This window comes from Podarcis cretensis (genome assembly GCF_951804945.1).
Source record: "Podarcis cretensis genome assembly, chromosome: 4".
NCBI classification, from domain to species: Eukaryota; Metazoa; Chordata; class Lepidosauria; order Squamata; family Lacertidae; genus Podarcis; species Podarcis cretensis.
The window spans coordinates 22,911,471-22,926,935 of record NC_137173.1 but is presented as its reverse complement, the minus strand read 5'-3'; the positions used below and the strand labels follow the sequence as shown (position 1 = coordinate 22,926,935).

Here is a 15,465-nt window from a genome sequence, read left to right as displayed (position 1 = left end):
TAAACAAACATGAGAAGCAGTTATCACAAAATTATACTGAGCAGCCCTCAATGTGAAGTTGCACGCCATTATAGCGGGTCAGGCTTTTGCTAATAATTAAAAGGGGGAGGACACTTCAATAAAAAGGGCAAACGTTTACACACTTTTCTTAAATTCCATTTGCTTCTTTTCCTTCCAAGGGTCTATATGTTATTTCACAGATGTAATTAAAACGGAGAATAGTAATTTGTGTAAATGAGTTAGCAGAAGGGACTGTACTCAGAAAGCCAGTGCATCATGGATGGGAGAAGATTCCAAGTTTGAAAGAATTATCAAAACAAACAGCTCCTCCTAACATCACCATAAGCTGTGTGTGACTTAACCTCTGGGCCTACTATTAAATGAACAATCAGAAGTTACAACAGGGAGAATATACAGTACAAAAGCACCACAAGGCAGGCACTTTAATGGGACTCCTCTGAAGGTGGCTTCTTTGAGCCTCTAGATTAGAACAGTGTCAATTATGGTGGAAGGATTCAGAAATTTCAAGTGTTTCAAGTATTTAAACATAATGTGGCATTGCAACTTCTAGTAATTTGATGCTTACAATTATCTGTTTATGGTAAAGGACTGAATATACAATGTCGAGCATGGGAAAGATGGATGTAAGCCCAAGGTGGCCTGGAAAACCAACTTTGTATAAGGAACTTGCCTAATTAACGTCAAAGAGAAGGCAATTAGATTCAAGCCAATATTCGAACAACTTACCCCTTCTGTTTCAATGGTAATTCAAGTTTAAATATTGTGGCATCGTTAACAACAGCTTTATATGCCTAAAATAAAATGAAAACACCCATTCAATTCTCAACACAGGAACAGATTCCAAAACCGACCTTTCAAAATCTTCATCTTTCATTTCAGACATCACACAGGGCTGATTGCAAAGCTATGGTTTGGCCACTAAGAACTCCCTGAAGGTTCATGCGCTCCCTACTTTCATTGCAGTATTAAGTTTGAAAGCTAAAGAGCATTAGTGGGAGCTGGCACCTATGCTTCGCTAACCAGGAATGAGAAGGGGAAATGCACATAGGTGGGTAGAGGTTAGGTGTGTGCAAACATGCTGTCATGGAAAGGTTGGACACAGAAGAATGGTAGGAGGAACCAGCTGGAGGACCCCCAAGGGAAGAAGGTTCAGAGCCTGGGTACTGGAGGTGGGTTGCCAATGGGTGGTCAGAGAGAAGACTGAAAGGAGTAGGTGTCAGAAGCTGAAGAGGTAACAGGGCTTAATGAGTGGGGGGTGTCTGAGGCAGAGAGAAGTCCAGAATCAGAGCCAGAAGCTGCAGCAGGAGAGGGGGGTGAGAGAGGCCAAGAGGCAGAGGTGAGTCAGCCTGGTGAAAAAGCACAGGTGTCTCCCTCTCCTGCTGCAACAAGCTCCACTTCCGCTGGTCTCCCAGAACTAGGAGAGGCATAAGCAGGAAGAGCAAAAGCACAGCCATGTCTTAATTTGCTTGAGGAAAACCCTGGAGAAGTGACTTAGGCAGCTGTGGACCTTCAGTCTCTGCAACTGTCTCCTGGGGCAAGACCTACTGAAGAAGAGCTGATGTGCTCATTTAGGCCTGGAAACCCTGTGCAGATCCTGCTTTTTTCTAATAGAGAGTTCACTTACTCTGGGTAACTTACTGCTGGCTCACTCCTGACACATGCAGGGTAATCCCAATTATTAAATCAGCCAAATATGATGTCTGAACTAGCTAAACTATTCACAGAAATGTAACAGTTTTGTTGCCTGCATTTTAAAACCTATTATTATATCATCATACCTTGTGATGGTATTCTCCAACATTTTATATACAGTTTATAGTATTAGGACTTTCAATTCACTACTATTTCTATAACCATCTTAAGAAATCCCCGACTTAGATACTTGGGCAATATTGACATATCATGATTAATTAGGCATGTATAGCTGTGACAGTATCAAATGTAATTGTATTAAGTATATGATTGAAATCTTGCAATTACTTCTATATAGGGAATTCTTAAGATGACAGTCAGATGCCTAGTTATTATATTTTTCATTTACATCATGCAAGTCCCATAAGCATCAATAACAAATTGTAGACTTGAAACATGAAGTATGTCATTGTGTTTTAAAACAAACAATATTAAAAACTAAAACAAATGGCCAACTGAATTAATAACAATCATACCTTATCTCTGGCAGTAAGAAATCTTGGGTCATCTTGAAAAGCTTCTTTAACCAGCTTGCTAAATCGATTAAATAATGTGAGCAATTGTTCTACATACTTTTCAGAATCCTAAAAATTGAAGAAGCAAAGCAACAAAAAATAAAAAGCCAAATCTGTGAGAAAAAATAGCACATTATTATTAATCAGTGGCACTGGTAAACTAAACCAATTTTCTGTGAATTACTTATTTTCATGGAGGGTATTGAGCTCAAAAGTAATAACTTTTGCTAGATTTTATGAAGCACATTACCAATTTTAAGTTCAAACAATTTATAAAAAGTTTTCTGAATTATATTCCTAAAACACATTTCTTGGAAGAACCTATATTCTACAGAAATTTCCACTAAGTACAAACTGTTAGAACAAAGGAACAAGAACTATTCAAAATATATTAAAAATGGAAATTGTTGAGTGTTAGTGGACAACCTGACAGATATCTAGTTACTGTCAGCTTTTTGATCCATCCCTTTTTATAGACTGGAAAAGTACACCAGGTGCTTCCAATAAAACTGTTTCATTTGAGGAAGATGTCCCAGTTCTTTAGAAGGTAGAGGTGACTTTACAGGCCACCATCAATTTCAGCTACTTTTCCTATTACAAAAAATACAATTTCACCTCAAGAAGTGATTCAGAAGTTATGCTAAACCAAAGACTGGCATTACGTGAATCACCAGCTAAAGGTTTGGGGCTTTGTGTGCCTAGTATGCATGGCAATTCACCTGGTTTGACACTAACCATGGTTTGGATGAAACTTGCTTACTAAGATTGGCCTCAAACAAGAACTGGAGGTAGGGAATTGCTGCACACAAAAGTTGGAGAGAACGAATGTACAAATCTGAGGCTTCTGACTGCTCATTCATATCACAACTGGGCAGTCCCTCAATGGCATGCTATGAGCTAACTCTAAATGCAGACTGGAAGGCAGAGCCATGGTTAATTTCTCTACCATTAAATCTGGTGCAGGGAATTTATCTTGCCAGCGTGGTGGCAGTTCTTTTAAGGTCCCCACGTTCCAGGGATTTGGCTTGCTCTTAATTATGCTGATTGCTTTGAAGCAAAGTTTCAATTTGTAATAGAAATCTTTAATTGCTTAATAATGCCAATAAAATTAAAAGCTTGCAGTTTTATTTCATGAGATTTAAAAACCCCAATGATTTTAAGGAAGCAGCAATATTTCCCTCCTGTATCTAGTAAACAGCCTGGTTTTCAATTCAATTTCACACATTCATTTCAAGATTTATTAGAGACTGTGTCCCTGGGCAAGGCAGGGACTGAAGTGGGAAGGAGCGTATCATACAGGATGTAGCTGCAAACATTTGGCTGCATGATTTCTTGGGCGGTAAAAAAAGGCAACCAACACTTTGGACACCTACTTCATACCAAACTGAGAATTAGTTTTGCAAAATATTCCTGATATATAGGGAAAGCTTTCTAAGGGTAAGGGATAAAGTCAAGAAACACCTACTTACAGTAGTAATAGTCTCAGCGGCTGCTACCATATCTGCTAATCCAGCACTAACGATATGTTCTTCCAAATCTTTTAACATAGGCTCTATTCCATTAGGAACTTTATCCATCAATGAAAACATTAGATGCAACTCTGAAGACAAAAAAAAGTTGAAGAAGCCACAAGTCAATTCATCTGCAGCAAGGCACCTGGAAGCTTTATTTCAGAGAAACTTTATTCTGTGAACCGCCCTGAGACCTCCAGGTATAGGTCAGTATATATTATTATTATTATTATTATTATTATTATTATTATTACTATTACTATTACTATTATTACTATTATTTCTATAAATTGCAAGATGTTCGATTCATGCTCTCTTGATTGTAAAACACCCATCCACTTCACAAACTATCAGTGGAAATTCTATGAATAATGACTTGAGATTATCCAGTGGGTCTGTTCAGGCTTAACCTAGGCTCTGTACAAACCATGATGTGCAAATTGGAAGCCAGCCTTGAGAATGTACACTTTCTCCTCCATGAACCAATTTTCCCCTTTCCTTTCTAACATTAACCGTAGTCTTCCATCACATACACACCATGGTTAATCAATACCAGGATCCTTGTAATCTAGGCTTTGAACTATGGTATATGTGTATATAAGCAGTATACAAATGTTGTGAAAATAAAGTAAAATAGGCTTGTTGGGAGAAGACAGAAGCACCCTGAGGCTCACAGCAATCAAAGCAGATGTGAAATATTTTTTAAAAATCTGTACGTACTGTATTAATAAAATACACTATAGTAAAGAAAGAATAAAAAGGAATATAGTGCTGATTTTAAATAGCCAAGCTCAACCTCTGACAGAACAAGAAAGTAGGAAGTCTCTCATTATGCTACCACTGAGGTGGATGAAAGGAACTTACAGAACAGTAGTAGTCATGGCCCTTTTGGGTGTGCATGCTAAGATGGTGGTGAGCTGCCCACAGAAAACATTAGCCTAGCTCTAGAAGGCTCCAAAATAAGGCTCTGCACAGGCACAGTACCGATAAATGGGACTGCACTGGGACCATGAAAGAGAACTATAGTTAACCCTTGGAAGGGAAGAAAAGAGAAACTACCTTGAGTGCCATCAGGGGGAAAGGCGGGGAATGAAGGAAGGAAGGAATAAAATAAATAAAAGGAAGAGAAGGCAAGAGAAAGAATGCATCCTCAAGGAGGACTCCTGATTTGCTGCCTACAGTCAGCCAGGTTCAGCATTACATTTTATGTAAACCACTCAGAGGTTTTTAAGAATAAGCAGTATATAATTCAAATTAAGTATGTAAAACATATAAATCACTGAATCATTCAGGGAAGGATGCAGAGGAAAGCAAAACTGGGGGGGGGGGGGGGGAGAAGTGGTTTTATGGACCAGTCTTCTCCAGGACTATGCAGTGAAATTCACTGCAATAGCCCAAGTTCACTAATCAATTTCTCAATAGTTGCAAGTTCCCATAAAGTCTCATTCCCCTTGAGAAATGAAAGTTATACTTGTACGACGTTTGCTACCTTGCTATATTCAGCTCTGGACTAGTGCCAAAGAAATGCTGTCAGGATGAGAAGCCAAGCATATTTTTAAAGGTCAGATGCCTTTTGAATTCCCAGGCCTAACTGCAGATATTTACACCATGAAAGGTGGAATCCTCCATTTTGAACTAATTGCTATTTTTTAAAAAAAACACAAATAACATATACCATGTAGTGGAGTAAATTAAACAAAAGATTATAGTGTGTAGGGTTGTTTGTTTATGCAGTCTCTTTCTTCTGATTTCCACCCATGGATAACAATGTATTAAAAAGCAACTTAGAATGACATCAGTTGTCATCAACATAAACCTTTGCCAAAAAGGCACATATAAAGTAATATCATTCCTAGGGCTTAAATATATGCCTGTTCACCTAAATGATAAAAACTAAGTAGACCCAAAAGACGGACAAGGCTGTTGAAATACAGCTAAAAGCATGCAGCAGCAGTCGTAATGCAATATGGTGGGGCCAAGTGTGCTTTCAGCTACCACTGGATTAACCCTCATTCAGTTACATGAAATGCACTGAAACTGCAATGAATTAATATAAACATCCCGATGTGTGATATAGTGGTTCAACTATTAGACTATGCAGGTAGAACAGATTACAGCTCCCACTCAGCTGTGAAGTTAACCTTAGACCAGCCACTATTCCTCAGACTCAAGTAATTAACAGGGTTGTTTTGAGGATTAAGATGGGGAGAATAACTTTGTACACAGACCCTGAGCTCCTTGGAGAAAGGGCAGGATAAAAGTGCAACAAAGAAACATGTGATAAAATATATTTACACACAGCCATGCAGGGCAGCAAGCAACTCTGAACTGGTTCTACATCAAATTGTATTTCTTGTGTGCTTTACAAAAACAGTAATATAAATCAGTTATATATTTTACTCTGTCCATACCAATCTAATGACACAGATTTATGCTACATTTCACTTACTTTCCGTTTCATTTCGTTTGATCATGCCTTGGCATTCAGCTAAAATTGTCTCCTTAAAAGATGTCACCAGAGCATTCACACAGCACTCCATAAGCTGAAAGGTAACAATGCAACCATTAGTGTACTTAAGATGTAGAAACGCATCAGTTGAATTGAGATGATCTTGCAATCATGTTTTGGAGGATGAGGAACATTCCACACACCCCTTTCTTTCTTTCTTTCTTTCTTTCTTTCTTTCTTTCTTTCTTTCTCTCTCCCTCCCTCATGCATGCCTCAATCAATCACTTCCTCTTTTAATCAAGCCACAGTTTGCAGCAGCCATTACATTAGGCAATAATAGTGGAGGAAACAGAAGGAATACAGTCAAGCTCCTCCCTCCATGAATTGTCACCTGATAGCAGCCATTAGGCTACATAGCAGAACACAGAACATATGTGGGGCCACTTCATCTGTGCAGCTGAGACACCAACAACTTATGAATGCCTTAAACTCTTTCCAATCCAGTTTGTCATTCAAAGAACTGGTAACTAAGAACTTACACCTGAGTTTGCTTATTTATTCCTCCCTCCCAATCCATTTCCCTTTGGTGTGGAGACTTCTCTGATTGTGAGACTGAGGAATGGGAGGGGGTTGTCTTTTTTTTTTTTAGTGATATGGAAGACATTTTGGATGAAGTGTTTGGGGGAGATTGAACCCTTCAAACTAGGGCAGCACACCAGGATCATTTTGTGCTTTGCAATTCTGGTTTGGAGGGCTTGCTCAAACTATGGTTTGGAGGAGAGCTTTCCAAACTTTTCATGTTGGTGACACACTTTTTAGACATGCGTCATTTTGTGACACGGCAATTCAGTTTTACTAGCAAACTGGGGGTTAAACAAACCCCTTTGCAGCCCCAGGAGGAGCATGGGGAATATCCATGTGACACACAGTTTGGGAAGCTCTGGCTTGGAGGATAATCTGCAATCAGCTAGTCTCCAGTTTTGCAAAATACAGAACTCCCCAGTATGAAGCAAATTTAGGACACCCCCATAGTAGATAAAATTACGTTTATACACATTTTGACTAATGTGAGTATTATTTCTTCATCATCATCATCATCATCATCATCCACTCTTCACCATGAAGTTCCAGGGTGGATTACAACAATTTTGAATTACAATATTAAAAACAGTTAATAAAGATTATAATCAAGGGAACAAGGGTCCTAAAACACAGGGATTAAAAAGCAGAAGCATGTACACATTCTACAGGGCAATCCCATACACAAGTCCCACAGAGCTTGGTGATGTTTGCACCCACGTAAATGGGCATACAATGGTATATAATTATACCTGCTATATATAGCTAAAACTAACACATACCGCTTCTACAGAGTTACATTCCCGCCTGGTTTCTAAATACCGTAGTGCTCTTTTTTCTTCTTCCTTTAATTTAGCATCTGCCTGTAGAGAGCAGAACAACAATTACTTAGAATATTAACATTAACAGGACCAACAACTTCATACCAACACCTTTGAACTTACATATTTCATGTAATTCTGAACACCATTTTGTTGCAAATACGAAGGGGCTTGAGTTCTATAAAATCTCTCTGTTGAATCAAGGTATGCTTTTTCAAAATTATCCCGATAAATCTGGAGTTTGTCTTCAGGATTAGAACACAGATTAACTGAAATGAGGAATATAAAGTTAAAGCATTCTTCTAAAGTTAAAGCATTCTTCCATATGATGAAACACACTTCTCCCATTAATGACAATGAATATAACAATAGGCAGAAAAACATAGTCTAGCTTTCCATTTTTTAAAACAATTCCTAATCATCTGGACATAAGACTATGACAACTTAGAAGTCTAATAAAAGTTTGCTTTTTAGGGCAATTTTAGATTGTAAGTTAGCAGGTAAGGGACTTGTCTCAGGATGAGCGAATAAAGACCCACAGGATCTCTCGCTCAGTCAGCCGATTCCTGGTCCTGCTGGGCTATGCTGGCGTAAGCCCCATATACCAATTTGGGCAAAGATATGCCAGTCTTAACTCCCTCAACCTGTCGGCTCAGTCACCTGAGTCATTACTGAAAGATCTTTCCAGCATACGACCTGAAAAATGGGCATTCTAGGAGAGTGGCAAGGGCTGGGCCAGGCCAGGAGGGCTAACTCTGGAACTTACAGCACCAAAAAGGGTAGTCTTTAAAAAATATCAAATTTAACTTCCACCAACCCATGGGATTTCAGATTCCTCCCCCCAAAAAAATAATAATTCCCAGGGCATTTGCCTGTGCAAAAGCAGAAGAACATGAATCTTAAGATCATCACTGATTGAAATGTCTGAAGAAATTCCTTATTTACTAATCAAGACAAGGGACAAGTTTCAAGCATCAAGAAAAAAAACCTTATAGTTCAAACACCTTTGGAAACTGCTCCTGCTGCTGGACTACAGAGATTACTGGTCTTTTCTGAACACTTGTCATCAATCCTTTTGTCAATGCAAATAGTAGCTGGAGGCAAACTATGATGGTTTGTATATTAATGGGGTTCTGAAGACATGTCCCATAAAACAACACATACCATACGATTCTCTAACACCAATGACAAGTTGAGAGTCAAATGCTTCTCCTAGCCTTTCAGCATGGACCAGCTTCATTGCACTGTCTTGAAGGCGAGTCTTTATATTTGAAAATATGGATTCGTTCCAAGTGTCTAACATGAGCTGCAAAGACAGAAAGAAGAAGAAATAACATTAAAAGGTATGTACAAATTCTCAAAAGGCAACCCATTAAAAACTGGCCCTTGAAAGGCCTGGCAAAAGTTCAGTTTCAGATTTAAACTTATTTCTCAAATAGTACAGCATGTCCACATGACAGCTATTAAAAAAAAACAAATGTTCTGTTACAATTGCCACTCTCTTTACCAAGGACTAACCAAAAAAAAAAAAAAGGTATCCAATGAGGTTTGTGGTCATTTTATAGTTAGCATTGTTAATTGAGTAGAAAGTGTGTTTTAAATAACTCCAGCTAATTATGTGCTCACTCTGTCTTTTCACACTTTCAAAGGAAGAACATATTCATCACCTACCTACAAATTTGTTTAAGAGAGAAGCAGCAGGAATATGCAAAGCTACCACTACACTGGATGAATACCATTGCATTATGGAATTGTGTCTGGCAGTGGAAAGAGAAGCAGTTCAGTAAATCATCAGTTCTAACCCCCACTTTAAAGTGATGCTTCAGTATAACTATGGATGATGCAAGACTTCACTATGCTATGTCATGTATTCGTGCTACAACACACTCTCTTTGTGATGGTGTATATTTACAGTAAAGCACTTACCTTTCGTACAATACTGTCTTCTACATTGGACTTCTTATTGCTGCCTTGTTTGCCCATGAGAGTAATCTCTAACTGACAAAATGGCTTGGGTAAGATATCACACTGCGTGAAGAATTTACGCCACTCTACAATATAGGCTTTCAGTAATGCAGTATCATCTTGGTGGCTCAGCACTCTCTGAAAGAAGAGATGGCTCAAAATATTATCATCTTTATTTGTTAAGCTTCTATACCACCCTTCATCCGAAGATCACAGGTACAGTATAAAAACAGATACAGTATAAAAACACAAACGAGTACTTCTAATGCCTACCACCAATGAAGCTATTGGTTCTTTTTAAAAAAAAAATATTATGCCATACATAACACAGAAAACTCTGATGTTACAAAAGCAAACTTGTAAAAAAGCTACAAGATGACAATCACCCAACATTTGCACAGTACACACCGCCCTATCCAGGGAGATTTGGATTAGGTGACCCATCATATTTGTGGTTATTCTCAGTTCTGTATGCAAAGTTGAGCTGCCTTTGAGAAAATACACTTTTGAGATATCAGGAGAAAAGAATCTACTTGTGGACAAGTTGAAAACTTACTGCTTGTGCTTGTTTAATAAAATCAAGGATATCTTCTTTCAAAGCCTGGTGTATTTTTGCTGGGCCTTTATCATCCCACAAGCAAACGCCATGCACATCCCTAAAAAAAATATACATTCAGTCAGGTCAAGATAATACTAAACTGTATAGCTGAAATTTCAGTTTAAGTGGCCACTTGATAATAATGTCCTCAAGCAACTCCTGTTAAATGTCAACAATATAGTGCCTACCCACAGCTGGGAAAAATGGGACCGCGCATTACTTTGTCCATTAGGCTGTTTTAAATAGACATATCAGCATATACAAATCTGTACATGCAATATTAATGTCTAAAGTCAAATAATTCACAGTAGAAAAAAGAATCTGGCACTTTATCATTCATTTACAAAGTCCAATGTTACAGAGTATGCCTAACCAAAGTTGCCGTCCTGGGAAACAGAACTATTTCCAGGTGGAGAAACGCCATTTCCCCTGTCACACATAAAGAAAGAGCTGCAGCTTAGTGCTAGATCACATACTTTTGTAAACATCCCAAGTTCAGTGTCTAGCTTCCCCAGTTGAAGGTGTTTTGGTAATAAGTCTAAGACAGCCCTGACTGAGACTCTGAAGAGCTGCTACTGGTCATAATTAGGTTAACAACCAGCGGTTTGTTAGCAAAAGCTGCTCTCCTGAGATGTTCTGACAATCTCACATACCCCAGGTGCTCGTCACCTTCTTCCTTCTGGACTTCCAGCAGTATGACGTAGTGAGATGAAGGCATAGGCAAGCAAATAAAGAGGAAAAGCCCTTCTCTCACTCGCAGAGCCAGATATCAATCTGGTTTCCCTGCAAAATGGCTAAAAAATGGACAATATTTGTCTCTGCTCTCACTTAGGCACTCCAGTGTGTCTCTTCCCTGACTTCAAGTATCAGAAAGAAACTGGATTTTCTAACATGTCCCTTTGGGGAGAGGGAGAGGGAGAGGGAGAGGGAGAGGGAGAGGGAGAGGGAGAGGGAGAGGGAGAGGGAGAGGGAGAGGGAGAGGGTTTGGCCACTCACCCGCCTTTAAGATTACCCCACTGATAAAACCAGCCAACAACGATTTATATAGATTATATAGATACCATTAGTATGACTCCATATATATAGAAGCTCTTTATGTCCTTATTCGAAATTATCAGATCTGGAGCTTAGCAAACCTATGAGTTGCATCCAACTAAGGTTTACTCAGAGTAAACCTACTGAAATTAATGAACATAAGTTAGACATATCCATTAATTTTAATGTGTGTACTCAGGGTAGGACTACATCTACTTCAACTTAATCTGCCACCCATGTGACTGCCAAATCCTCTATGGCAATCTGTCTTGCAAAGATGTCTCATATGAGGTTTCACCTTTGCAAGAGCTGGTGATGAAATTCTCAAGACTTCTTGCCCCCGATTGCTTGCCCCTTCCCTCTCAAGTTTGCCACACTATTTTAATTCCACTTAGGAAAGGGTCACGTTCATCTGCTCATTCTAAGCACACATTAAGAGAGAGAAATCATATTAGGGCAAGCCCACAAGCTTACCTAAGAGCAGCAAGGCCCTCTGGTCAGCATGTATGGTGTGTTACACACTCAAGTAAGCTCACTTGCATACAAGGCATGGGTACCATCTCTCCTATGAACATATGATTGCCCATGCATGTGTCTCCATCCTCCAACCTCCCAATCTTCATCTCTCAGCTCAAGGAACATTGGCCGGAGGGGTGGGGTGGGGGAGAGAATGTCAGGAAAAGGCTTAACAGCAACTCCCTTTTTTGGCAAGAGCAACTTGAGGGGGAATTCATAGGTTACTGGAGTGAGCCCTGATAGCCAGGGGCTTGCTAGTTCAAGTGACCATTACAGCCCAGGAAGCAAGCCCCGTCTACTGCTAGTCTTTAGAAGGAAAAACCGTCAACAAAAAATGGAACAAATGTTCTTTTAAAAAGGGTATGTGTGTTCCATAAATATGTCCTGAAATCCATTTGTGTGTGTGCATATTTTGTAAATGCAGCACTGCTAAAAGCTGCTATTAGCTTCGGAAATTGCTCTTTTCAGCATATTTTCAGCTCTGAGTAAAGCACTGATTAGAATTTAGACTTCTGTTGACAGAATAGCAATAGATTGTGCTATATAAAAATAACTGTCCAATCATTTTATCAGAGAAAAATTACTTGAATGTGGAACCTATGAGCACAGTACATCAATACATAACAGTTTAAGTAAATGATAATCCTAAATAAATCACTTCATTACCATTCTAATTTTCAAAGTCAATTGCTAGCTATCTTGACAACAAATGAGTATCCTAAGTAAGAAGTCTATTACAGGGTCTTTCCTTAAACAACTGTTTCAACAAGATATTACAAACCATTATCATTGTTCTATTACCCAAGAATTACAAATGATACACACTACTTACGAAAACAGATCAAACCACTGCTGTTTCGTGACAGATTCCTGGCGCAAAAGCTTCAGAACAATGGGGCGCATGAAATCCCATTTGTCTTCAAACTGAAGTGAACCTTTATTCTTCAAGAAAGAAGACAGCATGCTTTAAATACAGGTCAAATAAGCATTAATCTTGCAGCCCAGTCCTATATATGTTTATTCTGAATCCAGTCCATTTTGCTCATTGGGGCTTCCAATTACATGTGCACTTGGGTCCACCTGTAGTCAAATAGATCAACTAGACAACCACTTCTTTAAATAACTCATTGCATCTTACCCTGTGAAGTTTCATGATCACACCGTGTTATCTGCAATCCTCAGGGGAACAAACTTAGTAGAAATCACAGCACACATTGGTTTTCCCAGGTTCAGACTTCAAACATATTTAACTAGCCATGTTTTAAAAATGTCCCAATGAGAGATTCATCTCCTATCCCCCTAAGTTGTATATGATACTCCAGCAGGTACATTTAAGTAATAGTCCAGAACTTAAACAAGAAAGAAGCTTTTTAAGTCATGAGCCACAAAAAGGGGAGACAATGAAAAACTGACAAAATGCATTTTCATTGTTTTATTTATCTGCATTGTGCTGGAGGTTTTCAAACACCACTGTAATCTTATAGCACTAGGGATATGGACTAACTTATGGAGCACATTTTAAACTTGGAAGCAGATTCTGAAGTACGAAATTCCAGGTGAGGTATGTGCACTCTGTAATCCAACTGATATCCAACAAAAGAAGGTTTGGGTCCATTTAAACACATCTGAACACAGTGCTCTATTGCTCTCAGTCTAACATATTCAGTGTGTCAATATTGCTGTTTTGTTGCAAAAAGGTACGATAGGAGGAAAAATACATGCAAATATACTTGACACTTAAAATGTGCCTGCACTGAACCCTTTTCACAAATTCTCATGTTCTTGCTGATAAAGAAACACACACAAAAATTATTCTCCTTCAAGCGAGAGTGATAGAGCTACAGTGGAAACACCACATCTACCCTGTGATCAGGAAAAGCCTATTGCAGTGGAGACAGTGGATGCAAACTGAGAGGGACAGAAATCCATGTGAGAAAACACTGTATGCAGATACAAATGACACACTGCACTAACCCAGACATTCATTCAATCAAAGCGAAAGGACTAGGTATTCAAATTGACTAATAATGATTATTTTGATATGTTGCCATACTAGGAGTTTGGATTTTTAAGCACTGAAAAATCAAATGCAACGATATATCATCAGCCTCAGAAATTCAAAGATCTCTGCTGGATCAGAGTGAAGGCTTGTTTCCCACAGTGGCCATCACCAGACGCTCCTGGGAAGCCCACAAGGACAATTACTCTCTCCCGCTGTTGTTCTCCAGAGACTAGCGACCAGTTTAAGAGAAGGGTTAAGACATTTACAACTTTTCCATATTTAGACGGGAGAGGAACAGGAAATTGTACGGCATTCATCCAATTTCTGCACCATGCAAGAAGCAAACACATTGTGCATTCAAACATATTGTGCTCACAACTTAGACTCTATTTACCCAAACTTCCCTTTGATCTTTTTACTAAGCATGACTTCATGACTTGCCTTTAACTGGTTACTTACACAGAGACTTTAAAACAGGGGTCTGCAACTTTTAAGACAAAAAGAGCCACTTGGACCCGTTTCCGAAGAAAAAAAAACTGGGAGCCGCAAACTCGTCATTATAAAAATAACTTTTTTGTCACTTTTTTATTATTTCTTTGTTTGACCCCTCAGAATTATTCCTCCTCATAGAAATAAACGTTAAATTAACAAGTTACTTTTTTTTGTGTGTGTGTTCTTCACTCTCCTTCAAAACAGTGACCAGCGTACATGCCCCTTACAATGTAGCGGGCGGGCGAGCGGGAAGGTGACGTCGGGACGGTGCGTGACTAACGCACGCACCGCCCCCATGCGACGTCACAGCCAGTACAGCGCCTGCCACAGTGGGGAGTGTCAGGGCGCACAATGAGCCTCCTCCCCTCGCTAGTATCCGCCCCAGAGCCGCGGCAAAGGTGTAAAAGAGCCACCTGCGGCTCCGGAGCCGCGGTTTGCCGACCCCTGCTTTAAAAGATAGTTATCTTTATGAGGATAATGAATTTTCACAAAATTGAAATGCCAGACACTTGTAATATAACTTCCTTTACTATTCTAGGTGCATTTAAATGAGAAAAAGCAGACGCTTCATCTCAGGGTCATGGGTTTGAGCCCATGTTGGGTGTCAGGGAACTGCCATCGGAAGGACAGGTGGTGAGAAGGCTTCAGGAGAATAGGAGAGCCTCTTCTTCAGCAGAAGAGGGAACCAGTAGGGGGAGTGCGGGAGCTCCAAAGGAAAGGGAGTCGGAGGGGAGGCTCTGGGATACTTCCAGTGAGAACAGCGAGGAGGTATCAGAACAGCCTTTAAGGACCCCCACCCCTCGCCGGAAACTGTCACGCAGGGAATCCAGGAGGCGCATGTCCGTGAAACAGCTTTTATGTTGGAAACGTTTCCGCAAACGCCCACTGTCAGATTCTACCAGCGACTGACGGAGCCATGCTGAAGGGCTCCGCTCAAGGCAGGGTTTCACTACACTGAGTGAGCTCTGAGGGATCCAGTTTCAACGCACAAGCAGCTCATTATCCCACCACAGCAATCTGACAGTCCCTGAAAGCAGCTTGTGCAAAGAGAGGCATCATGAGCAACCCAGCCGGAGCCGGAGATGGGGGAGCAGCTGCAGCCGGTCCTAGCCTGGAAGAAAGGTACAGGATGTTGGAGGTACAGTTAGCTCTGCAAACGGCGAGGCTGGAGGAGAGGAGGGCTCATGATGCAGAAAAGGGGAAAGCCGCCCAGCTCTCGAGGAAAGTGCCTGGACTGGTGCAGAAGTTTGGGGGTGATCCCAGGAATTA

At 39.9% G+C, this 15,465-nt stretch overlaps 2 protein-coding genes across 3 annotated transcripts in view; one reads left to right on the top strand and one right to left on the bottom strand.

Moving 5' to 3' along the window:
• Positions 1–15,465, bottom strand: part of CUL5 (cullin 5) — a 40,176-nt gene that overhangs the window by 12,986 nt on the left and 11,725 nt on the right. Inside the window, exons 2-11 of one of the 2 annotated variants that reach the window (XM_079973632.1) lie at positions 12,535–12,644; positions 10,110–10,209; positions 9,515–9,691; positions 8,753–8,894; positions 7,712–7,857; positions 7,550–7,630; positions 6,189–6,282; positions 3,698–3,828; positions 2,190–2,297; positions 748–812 (exon numbers count right to left, since the gene is read on the bottom strand). In XM_079973632.1, the coding sequence (XP_079829758.1) occupies positions 748–812; positions 2,190–2,297; positions 3,698–3,828; positions 6,189–6,282; positions 7,550–7,630; positions 7,712–7,857; positions 8,753–8,894; positions 9,515–9,691; positions 10,110–10,209; positions 12,535–12,644 (1,154 nt within the window). Of the gene's footprint in view, positions 1–747; positions 813–2,189; positions 2,298–3,697; positions 3,829–6,188; positions 6,283–7,549; positions 7,631–7,711; positions 7,858–8,752; positions 8,895–9,514; positions 9,692–10,109; positions 10,210–11,660; positions 12,502–12,534; positions 12,645–15,465 lie in introns of those variants that run through there. The other variant, XM_079973633.1, reaches the window with a different exon arrangement.
• ALKBH8 (alkB homolog 8, tRNA methyltransferase) overlaps positions 10,775–15,465 on the top strand; it is a gene marked incomplete at its 5' end in the record, with an annotated part of 258,458 nt that continues 253,767 nt past the window's right edge. The window contains one exon of the mRNA XM_079973657.1: positions 10,775–10,784. The remainder of the gene's footprint in view (positions 10,785–15,465) is intronic.